General features: G+C 44.7%; 1 protein-coding gene across 2 annotated transcripts in view; it reads right to left on the reverse strand.

Moving 5' to 3' along the window:
• Positions 1-18,098, reverse strand: part of CORO2B (coronin 2B) — a 359,010-nt gene that overhangs the window by 1,876 nt on the left and 339,036 nt on the right. For both annotated transcript variants that reach the window (XM_078683011.1, XM_078683012.1), the window contains exons 9-11: positions 15,634-15,746; positions 12,911-13,001; positions 4,346-4,485 (exon numbers count right to left, since the gene is read on the reverse strand). In XM_078683011.1, coding sequence (XP_078539137.1) covers positions 4,346-4,485; positions 12,911-13,001; positions 15,634-15,746 — 344 coding nt within the window. The remainder of the gene's footprint in view (positions 1-4,345; positions 4,486-12,910; positions 13,002-15,633; positions 15,747-18,098) is intronic.

The raw sequence follows: 18,098 nt of genomic DNA on the forward strand, positions 1-18,098 counted from the left end.
GGTGCAAAGTAATTTCACGAACACTGAAATCATCAAGGTCTTAGGATACGGAAGTTGCTAGTGAGCACTGATGTCTTCTAGATACTGGGATGATGCATACCCACTGTAGCCACAGAGGTATTTGGGAACTGTTATCCTGCGAGTACTGACATCACAAAGGTTTTTTTTTTTTTTTTTTTTTGAAAACCTTTATTGTTCATGAAAAGAGAACAAATACGGGCCTACAACCATCAGGCCGGCCACGGGACTTTAAGCACAGGTGCGAGCAATGCGGTTCCACAGCGGCATCAGGCAAGATAGCAGCAATTAGTAGCAGTTACACTGAATGGAATCATGCCGCCAAGGAGAAGGAGCATTGAAGGTTAAATTTTTAAAGTTTTGATTGAAATATAAATCAGTGAAGAATAGAATCAAGGAGAACTGAGTCCGGACATTAGCTTCACAACATGAGCAGGCAGCATCAATAAGAACAACATTAGTAAGAACACCCCGTCAATATGGCAGTACCATACAAAACAACAGTAGCTGCAGTCCGCATTTACGCACCACCCTCAGCGCCACCCACTCCCTACTAACCCCTATTGCAGACCCAGAACAGAAACCAGAACAAGAAAGCGCAGAAATTAGAGAAATAAGGCCCATAGAAACTAAAAAAAGAAAAACTAAATCTACCCCCCCACCCTACAACAATCCGGAGGCTACGGCCTACCCCCCCCCGGCAAAGTGCCTGTCGCCCAGTAAAGAACCCGAAATACAGACTAAGAATAGAAGAGAAAGAAAGAAACGAGAAGAAAACAAAGAGTTTCACACATGAAGTATCGGGAGGAAGAAAAGAACAAGCTATTCTACCACTCCCAAAAGAGAAAGGAAACGGGGGAGGAGCCCTAACACTAAAAAGACTCCCGGTCCCCCAGCCATGTATAGCCCCTTTTACCGAGTGAAACAATAATATCGAGAAGTACACTACCAAAAGGAGAATTGAATCAGATGCACCCGGGTCCCCGAGCCAGTACCGGAATGATCACCCCGTCCATAAGGGCAATAGCAGGATACGCACAGTCCAACCCCACGTGCGAAAGTACCAGGATAGACATCAGTAGCAGAACAAATGTGGGGAGCTACAACCATTACATACGCCAGAGAGGCGGCACAGTTCGAAATCGTACCAGCTAGTCTAACAAAAGTTAACCCCCGGAGACCTCCAGCTCTAAGCAGGTCGCAAGCGACCACTACACCATGACGCCCAGCAGAAGCCCTCCCCAGTCGGAACAAAGGGACAAGATGGCCGCCTTAATGAGAACGTAGACAAAGGAGAGCAAGATGGACGCTACCCTAAACAAATAGCCCCCCTGTCACAATAAACTTCCATGACCAACAGACCGGAACCAAGAGAATGTGGCGGAGCCGATAGCCCGCAGTTTATCAGGGTAGCCAGTGTATGGTGCCGACTGTGCCATTGACAAAGGTCACAATATCCCGAAGGATGCCATGATTGTAAAGCAGAACTACCACTAGCATTAATAGAGACAGACGGGGGAAAACAGTCTACACCATACATATGATCCATGCAGCCAGTACGTACAACATTCCAACCCCAATCCCCACCTGGCAAGAAAGTAATACAACCAGGAACCCGCCTAACCCTGTCCCGATCTCAGGAGCCCCCCCGATCCCAGCCCTCGATAAATGCCACCTCTCCCCTCAGTAGAGAAACAAAATGGGCGCAAGGGAGGAAGAGAAGATCCGTACATATAAGATGGTCGGTGCCAAATACCCAACAGTGCAGCAAACACAGTCAAAAGCATCTCCAAGGTGCTACGATAACACCAGGACACCAGGAGGAAAAACGGATACTTGCACAGGAGAGTCCCGAAGGGAGCCTGAAGCCGCCGGGCCGGCAACATCATCGGCAATGGTGAGGGCGGATACAATGAATCAGTTCCCGAGTGCGGCGACAATGTAGCATTGGCAGAGTCTGTAAGCGGTCTCTCACAGGCACCAGTCCAGGCATCACGGGTCTCTCCACCGCTGAAATCACTCGGCAACACAGTAGCGGCCTTAGGCACCAGAAGGGGACAGTTCAGCTGTTGCTGGGAGCAGTCTCTCCGCATCCGATCCAGATCCAAGGCTACGTCGTCAAGTTTCTTGCTCAGCCTGTGGGAGCTGTGAAACAGCTCCGAATTCAGATCGCCAAGGGCAGACAGGAGATCTGCGTAGTACAGGGCAGGCTGCGGTCCGCCTGCGGCTGGGACAGATGTGGGTGTAGTCAGGCAGACTCCGGCCCGGCCATGGTGCCGCAAGCATAGGGCGAGGGTGGGCAGTCCCCTCCAGCCCGTGGATCCACAGGAACGTCCAACGCTCCCCCAAGCCGATCGCCAGAACGTGGGGGGGTGCGACAGGAGTCAGCAGGAGTTCCCTCTCCCATTGTGACCAGTGGTGTGACCAGTGGTAGCCCAGCGTCGCCAGCAACGGGCCCCCGCCGATCGGAACAGGCAGTCAGGGCAAACGGGCGGTCCACCGAATCAGGGGACATCCCGTAATGGAGTCCAGGCAGCCCTCACCTCGTACACAACAAAGGAGCCGGTCGTGCAGTCTCGTCCGCCTTCCAAGCCAATGCAGTCTCAGCGTCCAGCGGTTCCCACCAGGCAAGATGACGCAGGGCGCGATAGAGAAAGCAGCTCCGCACAGGCTGCGAGTGTCCAGCAGGCAGGCCGGCCGTCTCCTCTCCGTCTAAATCCGGCATCCGGCGGCGATGCACGTCTGAGTCATGGCGCAGGGCCGGGCAACGTTCTATCTCCTCAATCCGACCGGGCCGAGGCGTCGGAGGAACACGGGTGAAGTCAGCACGCATTCCCCATTCCAGCAGCCGGTAAAGTGAGCAGGATGACAGGCAGGATAGGAACAAAGGGCTCAAGGGCTGGCGGAGCCGGGAGCTCACACGTCTGCTCCGGTCGCCATCTTGGCTCCTCCCCCCACAAAGGTTTTTGATTACTGAGATTATCAAATGAGAAGTTAGATTAGAGGTCGCAGATTACGGCGCTGCTGTGTACTCACTGAGGCCATAGAGGTCTACAGGTTAACACGAACAATCATCTCAAGAGTTCTTTTTTTTTTTTTACATACGGAGGGTATCCCCTGACCAGTAACATCAGAAGGATAGGCGTACTGAGAACAGTCAGTGTTAACAAATCTCAAAGAGATTTATGGGGGTATGCAGGGATCACTAACATCAGTTGGTCATTGTTTCAGGGTCTAGGGGAGCATTCAGTTACCTTTCATGAACTGCTGTTCAAGAAAAAAATTAACTTCTGATGCTACCAATGTGTTCTCAAACTATTATTCTGAAGCCTTGCCTCCAGGCACGATGCATCAGCAATATTAATGTTAACATCTGAGGGGTACTAAGTTGTTAGATTTGTCAGCAAGAGGCCAGGCTTCTAATTTAAAATTATGTAACCAAATTGAATAGTTCTGTGCTAATTTCTCAATTTCTTTGGGCCTTAGTTTCTTCCTCTGATGAAACCGTGAGGGTTTTCAAATGGGCTAAATGACAGAATTAAGTGCTATTTTTTAAAAAAAAACTGCACATCTGCAAACTGACTTCTAAGCACTCTTTAATCTGCCATCAATCTGTGGTGCAGTTCCCCTCTGCATCTTAGCCTCACGCACCCAAAAATTAACAAAAGTGTTTTTTTTCTCATTGACTACCTTTCCAGCGCATATCTGTAGTGCTGATGTTTACATGTGCTAGCTATTTAGTTATATGGAACATAACCCAGCTCTATTAAAAGCAATTCAATCACTGTATCTAAGAACGTGGGTCAGAATTAAACTCTCGTGCGAATCTGCCACAGAGAAAATCGAAACGGACCGCGGCCTAAAGCAAAAAAATAAAATAAAAAAAACGTATTTTGGACAGAAAGACTATGGACCTCTAGCCCCTCAGATTTAAACTATACAGATTTTCTTTTAAAATGTTTATCCTTTTAAAAAATGTTGCGTTCTTTTGTACCTTGCTTTTAATGTAATGGTTTTGAGTAACCAAGCAATAAATTATTAATTAATTCATTCATTCATTCATTCATGCATACTTAGTTATATCTGGTTCTAGCAAATATAATGCTGTTTTAGAAATATTACACTTGTTTGAAACTGCATTGGCTTAAATACATGCTCTTTCTGGGCATGGAATATCCCCCAAACTTACCATCATCTTTATTCATAATACAGCTATTCCTTTGCATGAAATACGATGCACCAAAAATATATGCAAGAAGCTCATAATAAAAACAGTGAATATGGGAGAGACTCTTTTGTAGAGTCATCACTGGAATGGAGCGCTCACCTCATTTTCTGTCCTCGGTGGTACATTTTCTAATAGATCAATTCCATTCACCACAACACTCCTCTTGTCTTTAATAGGTGCCTTAAAAATCACTTTCACATCCTTCTTGTAACCTTCTTTCAAAGACATTAGAACGGGATCTGGTGAGTAAAAATAAAACATTAAGATATGCCTGTTCAGCAGTCCTTGAGGAGAACACTAGGAATATTGTTGTATGAAGAACATTGAATAGTCAAAGATGGTACAAGATTACAAGTGGCAGCAATAAAACTTAGCAAATGCGTAATGGACATGCAGAGTCAATGGGCCACACCCTGGGAAAACCCCTTTCTGAACTGAATATTATCACCATACAATTCTCATGGTTTGTAGTTCAATTCCACAGTGATCCTAAACTGAGTACAAGTTACTTGACTGAAACAATTGCTATCTGGAAACACTTATTGTGTAGTCTGATCAAACGCTTAGTTTGTAGTCTGTCAACATTGCTCTAGGTCCCTCCATTAAGTCTGTGTCTATCTGAGACATTCCCAACCTCTAACAATACTTCTGCCACTCACTTTCCATTTTAGAAGCTAATTGGAATGAGCCTAACATTTCCTCCAAGATCACACAGAAGTAATCAATGCTTGTGATTACAGGAAATATCCACAATGTAGATCCATCATTAGGCGGATTATGAACTATTACCAACTCCAGGGGTGTGGAATTTAATAGAATATGTACTTGACCATGGGGCAGGTTGCTTCATAAATGTGCTTGTCCTGTAACAAAATCCACTTTTCCTTTGGTGCCATGTAATGCGGCGACAAATTATGGCAGCAATCTCATTATATAAGAGCTCTGATATAGCCTCTCTGGTTGTGCCAGGGCTCATACCCTAGTAGCGTTTGAATACTTGCAATCCCCTTATGTTGCCACGTTTCCTCAGTTCTACATACTGGGGCTGAAGGTAGTGGTAAGCAATAGTTCCAGGGTTAGAATGCCCTTTTGAGTCTATGCACAGCTACTAACTTGCATGTTTTAAGGGTTTTCAACAACTCTCCTCTAATCGTTCCCCATACTGAGACATGCTGGAAATGTACTCCTTCATCCAGAGTTGGGAAAAAAATGGCTGGAGGCAAAATGAACTTGCAAATACACAGATTTTTGCTTGAGCATATCTACACATGCATATTTGCTCATGCCGTTCACAAATAACTTCTAGGAGTACTATTTCTTGTCCTACTTCTGTAAATTCTTGGGAATTCCTGAAAGCTGTGTAGCTGCACTTTATGCAAGAACATATACCATGGGTGCTCTTTTGAGACCTTCTTTAATAATTGGGCCCCTAATTTGGTCTGACATTGACCATGACCTTTTGCGTTTATTAAAATTCTGACTCTCTCTCTCTCTGTATCGCTGGTTTCACTATGAGTAACAGCATTCTGCTCTTTCACAAGGAGCATATCAGAACACAAAGTAGTTATTTTCAGTGCCAGTACTACATCGGCAGTGTGTGCTGTTTGAGACCAAAAACAATTTTTCTTTTGGCAATGTTTGTTATAATGGCGAGGGCTCAGCAGATCCCACACCAATAAGGGTTTATAAAAACTATGCTAAAACAATTCCCACATTGACAAAACTGAAAAGCTGACTACCAAGTTCAGACCTACTGGCTTTGCCAATGCTTATTTATTTGTGTTTCCCAGGATCTTATTAAAACTGATTACATTGAATTTCCATTATGAATATTTCTGGGAAAGTCTACCATGCACCAACATGCATTACTAAATGATGCTGCAAAGAAATGGTAGCTGACATTTTCAGTAGTCTAGCTAAATGTTTTTTTCCCTGCTTTCATTTTTTTATGAACATTTTATTTTGGAAGCAAATAATCTTCAATCTTGATTTCAAGCTTCTACAAATATTTGCATCAAATCAGAGAGCATTCTCGGAGCATTATACATAGCCTCATATTGCTAAACTTTGAAAACATGTGAACACATTTTTATACTGGAACCACTGTCAGTAGTTCAGTCAGAGCTTACTACATTTACTTAGATCGCTCAACCTAATAATAAAGGCTTTCAATTAATTAACCATAAATGCAAGTTTGCACAGTCTTAACATATGGACACAAATATTACCTTAACTGCAGACAGTTCCCTTCCTTCCCTGATCCATAATGTGGTATTGCAAACTGGCAGCCAAAGGGTTTGTGCTGCAGGGGGTTGGGCCTACTATGAACATGCACAGAGTTTACCATGCAGCGGCTTTGCAAATGTCTGCTCAACAAATATGGTTTAGAAGGCCATGTGCACCCTTTTGCATATGGAATGCACTCTGAGAGGCACACTAGTGTGCTTGGCCTTCGCAGAACAGGTTTGCATGCAATCTGCGAAAAAAGTATGGCAGCTAGGTAGAAATTACTGCACCACCTCAAATGACCAGCTGCCACATGGTCATAAATTGGAAACAATTATAACAAATTGATGAGAGGCAATATAATCACAATCAGTAGTGAGACTGGGTTTCAACAATTTTAGTTCAAAGTTCAAACGGTTCCTTCAATAGGTTTGAGCCATCCGGGTCGTCGCGTGATTTCACTCCCATTACAGAAATATACTTGACAATTGGCATTGGGACTATGGCTGCTCCCTCATTTACGCTGATCCTTTTTTATTGACTGTGTGGTGTTATCGTGTATAACCAAAATATGACCACTATACTGGCATAACTACAGGATGACCTAATAAAAGGTTTAAAGAAGAACTGTGGAGTCATGGCAGGAATTTGGAGTGTTCCACATTGATTGACTCTTACTCATTTGCAATAGTGCCCTGAAGAAGCCCTTGTTTACGGGCGAAAAGCGTTGGCTGCCTCTGTATGCCTGACAAAGGAGAATATTGAATTTGAAAAAAGAATAAAGAAATATCCTGTTTAAACTGGGAACTACGGACTAAAATTGTGTAAACTTCGTCTCTCTACTGAATGTGATTAAATTGCCTCTTATCAATTTGTTATGACAGGTGTGCATGCATTTGACAATCCATCTTGCTATGCCTACTGTAGAGATGGTTGTCGCTCGTGAGGCTTAGCAAAGGCTACCAACAGTTGTTTTGTCTTACTCAAGGACTTAGTCCTGTTGATGTAATACATGAGAGCTCTTTTAACATTTACTGTGTGTGAAGCTCTTGCCACAATCGGGCCAGAGTGTGGAAAGAACGGGGACAGCTCAAAGGTTTGATTAATGTGAAAGGGTGACACTACTCTGGATAATAATTGGTTCTAAAAAAACACTATCTTAGTGAACCTAAATGAAAGATTCCTTTATTGTTAAAGCTTGAAGTTCACAGGTGTGTCAGAGAGGTGACTGCTACTAAGAAGCCCAACTTCCATGGCAGCAACTGGACAAAACTGGAGTGTAGTGGTTCAAAGGGTGGACTAAGTGAGGACTATGTTTAAGTTGCAGACATCGGCAGGGGGCGTTTTGGGAGGTATAAGCCTTCTAAGGCCCTACATAAAAACTTTAACCCCAGGGATTTTTAAAAAAGGGACGTGTTGTTCATTTTGCATGCTGCGATTGACATCAAGTGTAGACAGATGGAAGTGTATGGTAGCCCAGCCTTTTGAGGGTGAAGCAGATACCAAATATTATTCTGAACTGAGACCTTGGGTGCGAGGTCCATGCAATAGTGGAAAAACCTTTTTGATTTTGCTGAATAACAGGCATGTGTAGTGGGACTGTGTACCTTGCTAATAATGAGCATGTACTCCTCTGTGACTTTAAGGCACTGGAATTCGAGTTCCACAGGTGCCAATGCTTATTTATTTTCGTTTCCCATGATCTTATTAAATCTGGTTACACTGAATTTCCATTATGAATATTTTTGGGAAACTGGGTAGGGTGAACTGTTTGGCATCTGGATAATTTAGATTGCATTAATATTGGACTAGGCGGTCCAGCCTCAGGGGCAACATCTTGTGAGGGCCGACTGGCATCTCCAGGACCTTGGGGCACCAGAGTTGCCTGCCTCAAGTTGGCATCATTAGGATGAGGGTCATGGATAAAAAGCAAATTTTCCTGACTACCTACAGGATGGTAGAAAGGCGAAAGCAAATATTCCAGACCAATTGATCCATAGTGCATTGCCCAAGAACTGTGGACACTTTGAGGTGAAGCTTTGACATTTTGCATTATCAGGGGTGGCACAGATTGATGGATGTAGTGCACCACTTGCTGGAGTAATTGTGTAGGATTTCTGAGTTCCGTTCCCATTCATGCACTTGTTGATGTGTCCTGTTTAGCAGCTCCCCAAATCCTGTTTCGCCCCTGGCAAGCGTTCGGTTAACAAATGCATGCAGCTGAGAATTGATCAATGCTAAATCTCCAGTGCCAGTGAAGATAGCTGGTGAAATGCACCCTCCACTTGTGACCATTGCCTCATGAAGCGTTCTTGGCATGAGCCTTTATGCAATCTGGTGTGCAGCACAGTGGTGATGCAGAATACCATAATTTCCTGCAACTTCATTATTGTTCTTGCAGTAAGAGGACGTCCTGTTTTAAAGCAACCTTTAGATTGCCATCACCCTCTCTTGGTTGGTGTATGCTTTCCTTGTCACAGCATTGAGGGTAACAGCATTGAGGGTGAACCCGCAAAAGGTTTGATTCTCTTAGTGTTGGAGATGGGATTTTTATCACATTGAAGGTGCACCCAGACTGTGGAGTAGGGACACCTCTGTTTAAGTGTGTGCTAGGCATTGTTGTTTGATGCTACATTTAATCAGCCATGCATCTAGATAGTAAAGGCCATGAATGGCGTTTCCAGACAGCTGCAAAGCAACCACTAGCAACATTTTTGTAAAAAGCATTGGGGCAGTAGTGACATCAGAAGGCAGTACTTTGAGCCGGTTATGCTGCCCACTTACCACGAAGCGAAGTGGTGAGCTGGATGAATGGGGATGCGGAAGTAGGTGACTTTCAGGTTCAACGTGACGTCAAGTCGCTCTAGCAGATGTACTGTGATGAACTGTGGGGTAATCATATGGAAATGTTCCCCAGTTGAGGGGCCTTAAGTCAAGGATCGGTCTGAAGGAGCCATCCTTTTTTGGGGTCAGGAAGTAGATGAAGTCCACTCCTTTGCCACACTTTTGTGGGGGCACCAGCTCAATGGCACATTTGGCTTAGAGCACTGCACCTCTTCTTTGAGCAGTTGAAGTTATTCACCTCGGAGTACGAGATAGTGGGGTGGGATGTTGTGGCGTGGCATGGAATTTGAGGCCTTTACCCCCTGTGAATGAAAGAGTACCCACTGGTCTGAGGCACAATGCAACATCATAGTTATAAAACGTTTACACCATATGGCAATTAATGCACTTCAAAGAAATTCATATCTATGGAACGAGCAAAGTGATGGGTGTCCCATTCAACATACCCTTAATCTTATTCTATAAAACGTGAACATACATGTACCACACATGAACCCTCATATACAGACCATTAGGACCCCACACCAATTTCGCTAACAACATCAGGGACTTCGTCACACTGCTTATCATCCAGCCAGCACCTTCATACTCCCCAGAGGCCTTAACTTTTACCTGGGTGACCGCACCGATCCAAACTCATCGGCCCTTCTAGAAAACATCAGAAACCTTGGCCTCAACACAGAAAACCCACCCATACCGCCAGACACCTATTGAACCCGATTTGTACTCTTTGATTAACAACATCACAGTTGGCAAGCCAGAAACTATGACCTAGACAGAGCACGTCATCGTTGGTTGAAGCATATCCATCCTGCACCACCACAGATCTACCACCACTGGAACCTCCTGCTTTAGCTGGAAAGGCATCACAGAAGAGGAGTGGGCTTCTGCCCTCTCTGTGTATTGGCCTGAGCACACCAGCGACACGCCAAAAGCCATTACGCCCATTAACAGCATGAGACAACAGCCTGGCTCCCCTCAAGTGCAACCCAAGGGCAAAAGCCCAACTGCAGGGCAACTTGTACACAGAGGAACTCAGGCTGATGGAACGGCACTGCAAGCAACTGGAGCGCAAATCGAGAATAAGTCAAGGCACCACAGATAACGACATCTTCAAATAAGACCTAAGGCGCTCCCACCAGCAGATATGGAACACCAAGTCCACAGCTCTTGCAGATCGGTTTGTCACCAGCACTAACAGCAGCAAGGAAATATTCACCATTATCAAAGATTTCACAGTGCCTCCTGCTGCCTCCAGCAACATCAAACCCTCACAAGACATTTGCACAAGCTCTCGTCATTCTTCTGTAACAAAATCTGAAGCAAACAACTTTGACCCTCAACCGTATGCCATCACTGTTGCAACTCAACTTCCCATCACGACCAAAGAACACACCCAGACCTTGTGGCTCTCTGTCACCACCATCGAAATCATGTTACCATGAAGATCGTCCACTTGGGGACCCATCTGATCCTTGCTCCGGCAAATCATTGAAGCACCAACATCGATCCTCAATGCCTTCATCGAATCACATTCTGTGACAGCTGGAAACACGACACAGTCATGCCAAGAAACCATCCACTGACCCAGGCACGCTCCCCAACTACAGGCCCATCTCCAGCCTACAATACCCAGCAAAGGTGTTAGAGAAAGTAATCAATGACGCATCACCGACCACCTCAGCCATCACCAGCTGATGCTGTCCGGATTCAGGGCCAACCACACTATAGCACTCATTGCTGCCACAGACAACATCCACATGATCCTGGACAGAGGGAACATGGCAACCCTCATTCTTGTGGGCACCTCTGCAGCATTTGTCATGGTATCACACCCCATCCTCATCAGGCGCCAACACAAGATTGGTATTCAAGGACAAGTTTTCCACTGGATCTGCTCCTTCTTAACGAATAAAAAGCAAGCTCTCAGCCTGGCATCTTACTCCTCGGAAGCCCACAAACACAGTTGCGCAGTGCCTCAAGTTTCATTGCTCAGCCCCACCCTCTTCAAAGCATACATGATCTCCTCTAGCTAACATCATCCGCACACAAATCAACATCCTCTCCTAAACCAATGGCACACAACTTGTACTCTCCCTCTCAGACAAGACCCCCAACACAAGAAACAAATTCAACACCTGCATAACTGAAGTTGCAAACTGGATGTAATCCAACTGTCTCAAGCTCAACGACGACAAGACGGAAGTAGTAATGTTCGGCAAGGACACCTCACAATGTTACGTAACATGCGAGGGTATTCTGACAACAAGTAGGTTTGTGTGTCTAGCCCTACCTATGCCAGTCCTTCAGCTTCTTACACAATTCAAGAAGAGAGGCGGAGGCTGGATGGGACTCCAAATGGTAGCTGGTTTAACTCGTACACAGACAGACAGACAGACAGACACACACACCTAGAGCTCATGCCAGAAATATTCATCAACAGCAAATTCGACATGACAGCACAATTCAACGCCATCACTGCATCCTGCTTCCACACCCTGAAAATGCCAATGAAAATTCACGTCCCAGTCCCCAGCAAGTTGGACTATGGGAATAATCTCTAAACTGGGATCACCAAGCAGCCACACTCATCGGCAGCCACACTCATAGTTAACCCCCCACACAGAACTCACGTCACACCACATCTCAGAGAGCTCCACTGGCTCCCGATCCACATTTCAAACTCCACACACCCACATACAAAGCACTACACAACTTATGCCCCACACACCTGAAAAGTTGCATCTTCTTCCACCAACCACCCAGACACCTCAGCTCCACAGAACTCCTACAGGCACACATCCCATGCATACACAGACCCAGATGAGGATGGGCGTTCTCTTACAACACTTCTAAAGCATGGAACAGCCTCCAACTCCACATCAGAGCCTCCTCTTCCCTTTTGCATTTAGCAAGAAGCTGAGTACCTGGCTTTTCAATTAACCAATATACTATGGGCAGGGATAAAAGCACACACATCTCCTCAGTGCCAGGATACCTTTGTGGGTGGATAGTGCACTTTACAAATACACATAATGTAACATATTACATGTGACTCTACCAAAAATGGATGGAAAACTAACTTGATGAATGCTAAATTGGAGAAAAACTGACAAATTCCTTATTTAATGAATTACTTAATTAATGAATGATCAATCATTTAAAATTGACAAATAAATCCCAGAGCATGTGCTATTATTTCAAAATCCAAATGGGAAACATATGAGAAACTTTATTACAATTTCGCAACACCAGGAATTGCAAGAGACAGTAGTTTAAGTTTTTTTCCCCTAGAACTGTCAACACAGAAATGAAAATAAAATGTATGGAGGGTAAGGGAGGTGGGGGGGGGAGGGTGTAAAGTGGCAGGAAAATTTAAAGGCAGAATAGGGTACATCGATAATGCATTTTTTCCAGAAAGTGCATTAGTGAGTCTGGAACCCCTAATCTGTCTGAAAATATAAGCTTATATTTGTCAATATCGGTTTTCGTTAAGTAGCCATCACACACACCACATCCCACCACTCCCCTTTCTCTGATAGTAGCTGGGACAATAACGAGCATAACACTTCACAAGCAGAATATCCCCTTTACCTTTGTTGATGCCGCTCAGCCATTCATCAGGATTGAGGGCTGGCTCAAGCCCAGGAGTCATGGGGTAAATATCTTCTTGGTAGGTTTCTGACTGAGGGGGAAAGACATTTAATTAGAGTTCTACACATAGACATTAAACCAAAATGTAAAAACACTAGCACTCCATCAGGATATGGGCATTTATGGCGAGTGAATTAAGCATGTGACACCCTCAGAGGCACCCTTGCCTACAGAGCACCAGGACCATGGCCCAGCTTCTGCAACGCCATCCCTGACATCATCTCTCTGATCATCGTTGACTCCAAGCACTACATTTTTCTAGAGGATCTTCAGTTCCACCCCAACAACCCCAGCGACATCAACACAACCGACCTCCTGGAAAGCTTGAGCAACATCGACCTCAAGCAACTTGTCACCAATCCCACCCACATTGCAGGACACACGCTCGACCCCATTTTCATGTCCAGTAACAGAATCAAGTACAACCGTGTTTCACAGCTAACTTGGACCGACCACTGCAGCATTCACTTCACCATCTAAGGACCTACCAACATCAGCATCACAATCCCCCAGCTCCACCCACAGAAACTGGAAAAAGATATCAGAAGACGAGTGGAACAACGCTCTGAACCCCCACCTGGCAGACGCAACATCCAACCCAGACCAGGCAACGAAGAACTTCTCCCAGTGGACCATAGAATGTGCCGACACAAAAGCCCTGTCAAGACAGCCAAATCCAAAGGATACACCAGAAGAACCAGCTGGTTCACAGCGGAGCTTAAATCCACCACATATCACTGTTGGCAACTTGAAAGGAAATGACACACCAGCAAAGAGACCGGAAACCATACCACCTTAAAAACAGCACTCAACAATTACCACCACCTCCTGAAATAAACGTAGAAGAAGGCCCCAGCAGACCGCATAGAAGCCAGCACAAACCACAGCAAGGAGATCTTCACCATCATAAAGGAGTTCTCCAACCCTGCAGGAGCTGAGAACGACATCGCCTCCTCCCAAGAACTGTGCGACACCCTGGCAGACTTCTTCGACGACAAGATCTGTCACCTGCGAACACTTCATACCCCAACCTCCCCTACCACCCGCACCATGGTAGCATCACCTGCTCACATCTGTGAACACAAACCCCAAACACCTGCTCACCCATTGGGACCCTCTCACAACTCAAGCCACAATCTCAATTATGAACTCCATGGACTAAGGAGCACCATGTATTCAACCTAAGGAACAACACGATTGGTGATGAGATCAAGAAGGTCCTGACACCTCCATCACCCTGAGGACTGGAAACATGCTGGAGTGAGGCCCCTCCTGAAGAAACTATCTACCGACCCAGCAGAACTGAAGAACTACCGACCCACCTCCTGGCTCTCCTTTCCAGGGACCAATATCTCACTGAACACCTGGAACATAACCTCCTGGACCCCCCCCCCCCAATCTGGATTTTGAGCCAACCACAGCGCTGAGACAGCAGTGATCGCAGCCACTGACGACATCAGGGCCTTCGTGGACCATGACGAAACAGTAGCCCTCATCAATCTGGAGCGATCAACCGTCTCTCATCACCTCTTCATCAACAGACTCCACCACATCGGAATACAGGGAGACATCCTAAAATGGATCATCTCATCCCTCACTGGAAGGACCCAGGCGTCCCCCAAGGATCATCCCGCAACTGCACCCTCTTCAACACGTACATAAACCTGTTGGCCGACACCATCAGATCGCATTGACTCATGGACTCAACATCATCTCCTACGCCGACAACACCCAGCTCATCCTCTCCATCCCTTCCACCACCAGAACCAACTTCACAGCTGCATGATGAACGTCGCAGACTATATGAAGGACAACTGTCTCCAGCTCAACTCAGCCAAGACGGAAGTCCTCATCTTTGGGAGCAACACCTCGCAATGGAACAAAGCATGGTGGACTGCTGCACTCTGCTCATCTCCCGCCCCGACAGACCAGCTCTGTAACCTTGGCATCAGCTTAGACAGTAAGATATCTATGAAAAAACAGGTAAACACAGTACCATCCGCCTGCTTCCACACCCTATGCATGCTCTGTAAGATATTCACCAGCAGGCTGGATTACTCTACGTAGGAATGACTGCACGCCTCCTGAAGAGACTAAAGACTACACAAAAGTCAGCAGCAAGACTCATCCTTGACCTCCCCAGACAGACCCACATCACAAACCACCTCAAGAAGATACAATGGCTCCCGGTCCAGAAGAGATGAGAGTTCAAGATGCTGACCCACTCAGACAAAGCCCTGCACAATGAAGGACCAGCATACAATAACCAATGCATGACTTTCCATCAACCGACCAGACTTTTACGATCCGCCTCCCTCTTCCTCGCAGACACACCCCAAATTCACTGAAGGAACAGCAGAGAACGCTCTTTCTCACACCTGGCGGCCAAAACTTGGAACGACCATCCCATTTGACATGCTCCTTGCTCATAAATGATCCAGCCAAGCTCTTCATGAATCTGCCGCAGTCAACAGACCCCAGGACCACCACATGACAGAGATCAGAATCATCTTACCATGCCACCTTTTCATGCAACACAAGCAGAGGATATGGCCACTCCATGCTCCTCAATGAATTCAGCACCCCACTTTCCCAGGTGCTCGCTCTCCTTGGCACATACAATGGCATGTTTATATGACTTTGAAAGATTACTGGTTACTTACCCTCCTTGGCACAATCATGGAGACAGGCTCGATAATTCCTCGCAGGGTGATGAGCTTGTAGAATCGGAATACCTCACATGCAGATACATCTAGTCCGTGCTTGGGCATGACCCCTAGGTAGACAGAGACAAGGTATGCCACAGAATCTCATGAGCAATTAAAGGGTGTGTATCAATTTCACAAAAGCAAGGAAGCTTCCACCAACAATCTCAGACTAGATACCAAGAATTATTAAAGAATCACTGGTTACTCAATGGAAAGGAACCGAAGGATATCTGGCCTTCTCACACTTCAACCTATTAAACTATATCTAGCTGCCACAAATAAACATACAATTAACCAGTACCTACACCAGTTCTCTATTTGTAAAAAAACATAATAATAAGTGCCAGGGCTCTCGTCAAGAGGCTACTGCAGCTTGCACCATACTTAGCCCCTGCTATGCTGCCAATGATGGCTCCTACAAGTGTGACAATTTGGACTATTTCAGGCTCCCATAGCTTTAAGAATGGCTTGGGTGGCAGGTAATAGTCATTTTGAATGACTATTGAATTCACAATTAACTGTTGTGGTCATCTCTAAATTAACCACCAGTGCCAACATGTGGCAGACTGTTGCAAACGTCAGAGTTGACAATTAAGTGCTTGTGGCAGCACCAGAAACCACCGGCTTAAATTAAGCACTGATCCTACACAAAACAACAAATACCTCCACTTGAATCAAAATGTACACAAATCTGCTCAATAACAAGAATATGCCAGAACTTGCTCGAAGGTATTTATGGAGCTGCTAAACTAATCAGGAACATGAAAGGTGGAGTGTCCTAAAAGCCAGTGACTTTAAGACTAAGAAATGCCTTGGACTGCTAGTGACAGGAGGATGGTGAAGGCTTTCCATTTTCGCATAGGTTGGTCCAATGCAGAGATGGTGTTGTGAGGAAAGAACATCTGGCTGTTAGGAGGGAAACAAAGGCTTTAATAAATCACCTTTGTGCCAGGGTTGTATAGCTGAACAATGCTAGGGAATTAAAAACTATCCCAGTCAAGCACAGAATACAATAAAAGATAGGGAAATACAACCGACCAGCAATGGAGCAATTCAATCCAAAACGAGACACCATAGGCCACCCACAGAGCACTGAAACAGTCCATGACAAGCTCACTCTTTAGTTTGGAAGCACGTTATGAGATTTCTGAGAAAGGGCGTGGAAAAATATCCCAAATGAGGAAAAACCACAGCAGAGAGTAAAAAACAAGCTAGCTAGAGCAATTACCCTCAGCAAAGCACAGAAATACATCAAGATAGTTAGGGGCTGCGGACTCAATAAAGCAAGGACCTAATTCACGAGGTCAAATGATAACATTTTGGTTAAAGAAGATTTCAACATTTGCCTAAATCAGACCAAGTGCCACGAACAAGCCACCCTAGCCACTTTATAATCATATCAACATGTACAAAGATATAAAAGGCACCACTCACAACTGGATTATAACTACAGGATTAGCCCCAAAAATGTGACAATTTTGATCTAAACTGGTCATGCCATATGGCAAGCACAGTTTGGTTTCATATTTGCGCGTCTGTGGTGATAGAATTAATCCTAATGCCCACTTGTGTCCAATGTAATTTACATGTAGTATTTTACTGCTTAAATTGGGTTAGACATAAAAACTACAGTAATGTACATATTGCGGCTGCACAATAGACTTATTAGTCTAATGAAAGAGGATCCAATATATATTACAAGGAAAAAGGATATCGCTAGTGCTTAGTTTGTAAAAAGTGTAAGTGCCGGGGGCCCGAGGTATGACTCTAAAAAGAGAGTTTTCCCAAATAAACCCAGAAAGGACCGGGAAGTATCACAAATAAACAAAGAAATTCCTTTCTGTGTATTCAAATATTATCACATGAACTTATATTGCTAACATTTGTTAAGACTAACCACATCCCTCTTATGTAACACAAAGATGAATTTTTGGCAATAACAGCTTAAAATAGTATTTGTCTCAGTAGTTTTTATTAAAATTATTTTTCATAATAAATGCATAAACAAATTAAAAACATATATACATATGCCTACCTAATCAGATTGTAATCATGAATTTCACAGTGAATCAGTACATTATTCAATTACAATACATAGATTTAATAAAAACAAAATTATACATATAACAATAATTTCCGTGTGTCGACGCGTTTCGGTGCTTTGTTATTCTAGAACACCTTCCTCAGGACTGTTTCGTTTAAAAACATCAAATCTTCTTTCTAAAATCAAATACATACAATTAGTACTTATTTAGGAAACTTTTTTTATTTTTACTACAGAGACTACTGGAGGGTGTGGTTCTAAACAGATCTTACTTTAATGTTTGCTTTATCTTTTTGGGTATCGAATGTATCTTAGGGGTTATAGTAAATTTCCAACCTCCAAGTCCTCTCTATGTCTCTTCAGAGGATCTGTATAT

The sequence above is a fragment of the Lissotriton helveticus genome, chromosome 3_1, assembly GCF_964261635.1.
Source record: "Lissotriton helveticus chromosome 3_1, aLisHel1.1, whole genome shotgun sequence".
Classification (NCBI taxonomy): Eukaryota; Metazoa; Chordata; class Amphibia; order Caudata; family Salamandridae; genus Lissotriton; species Lissotriton helveticus.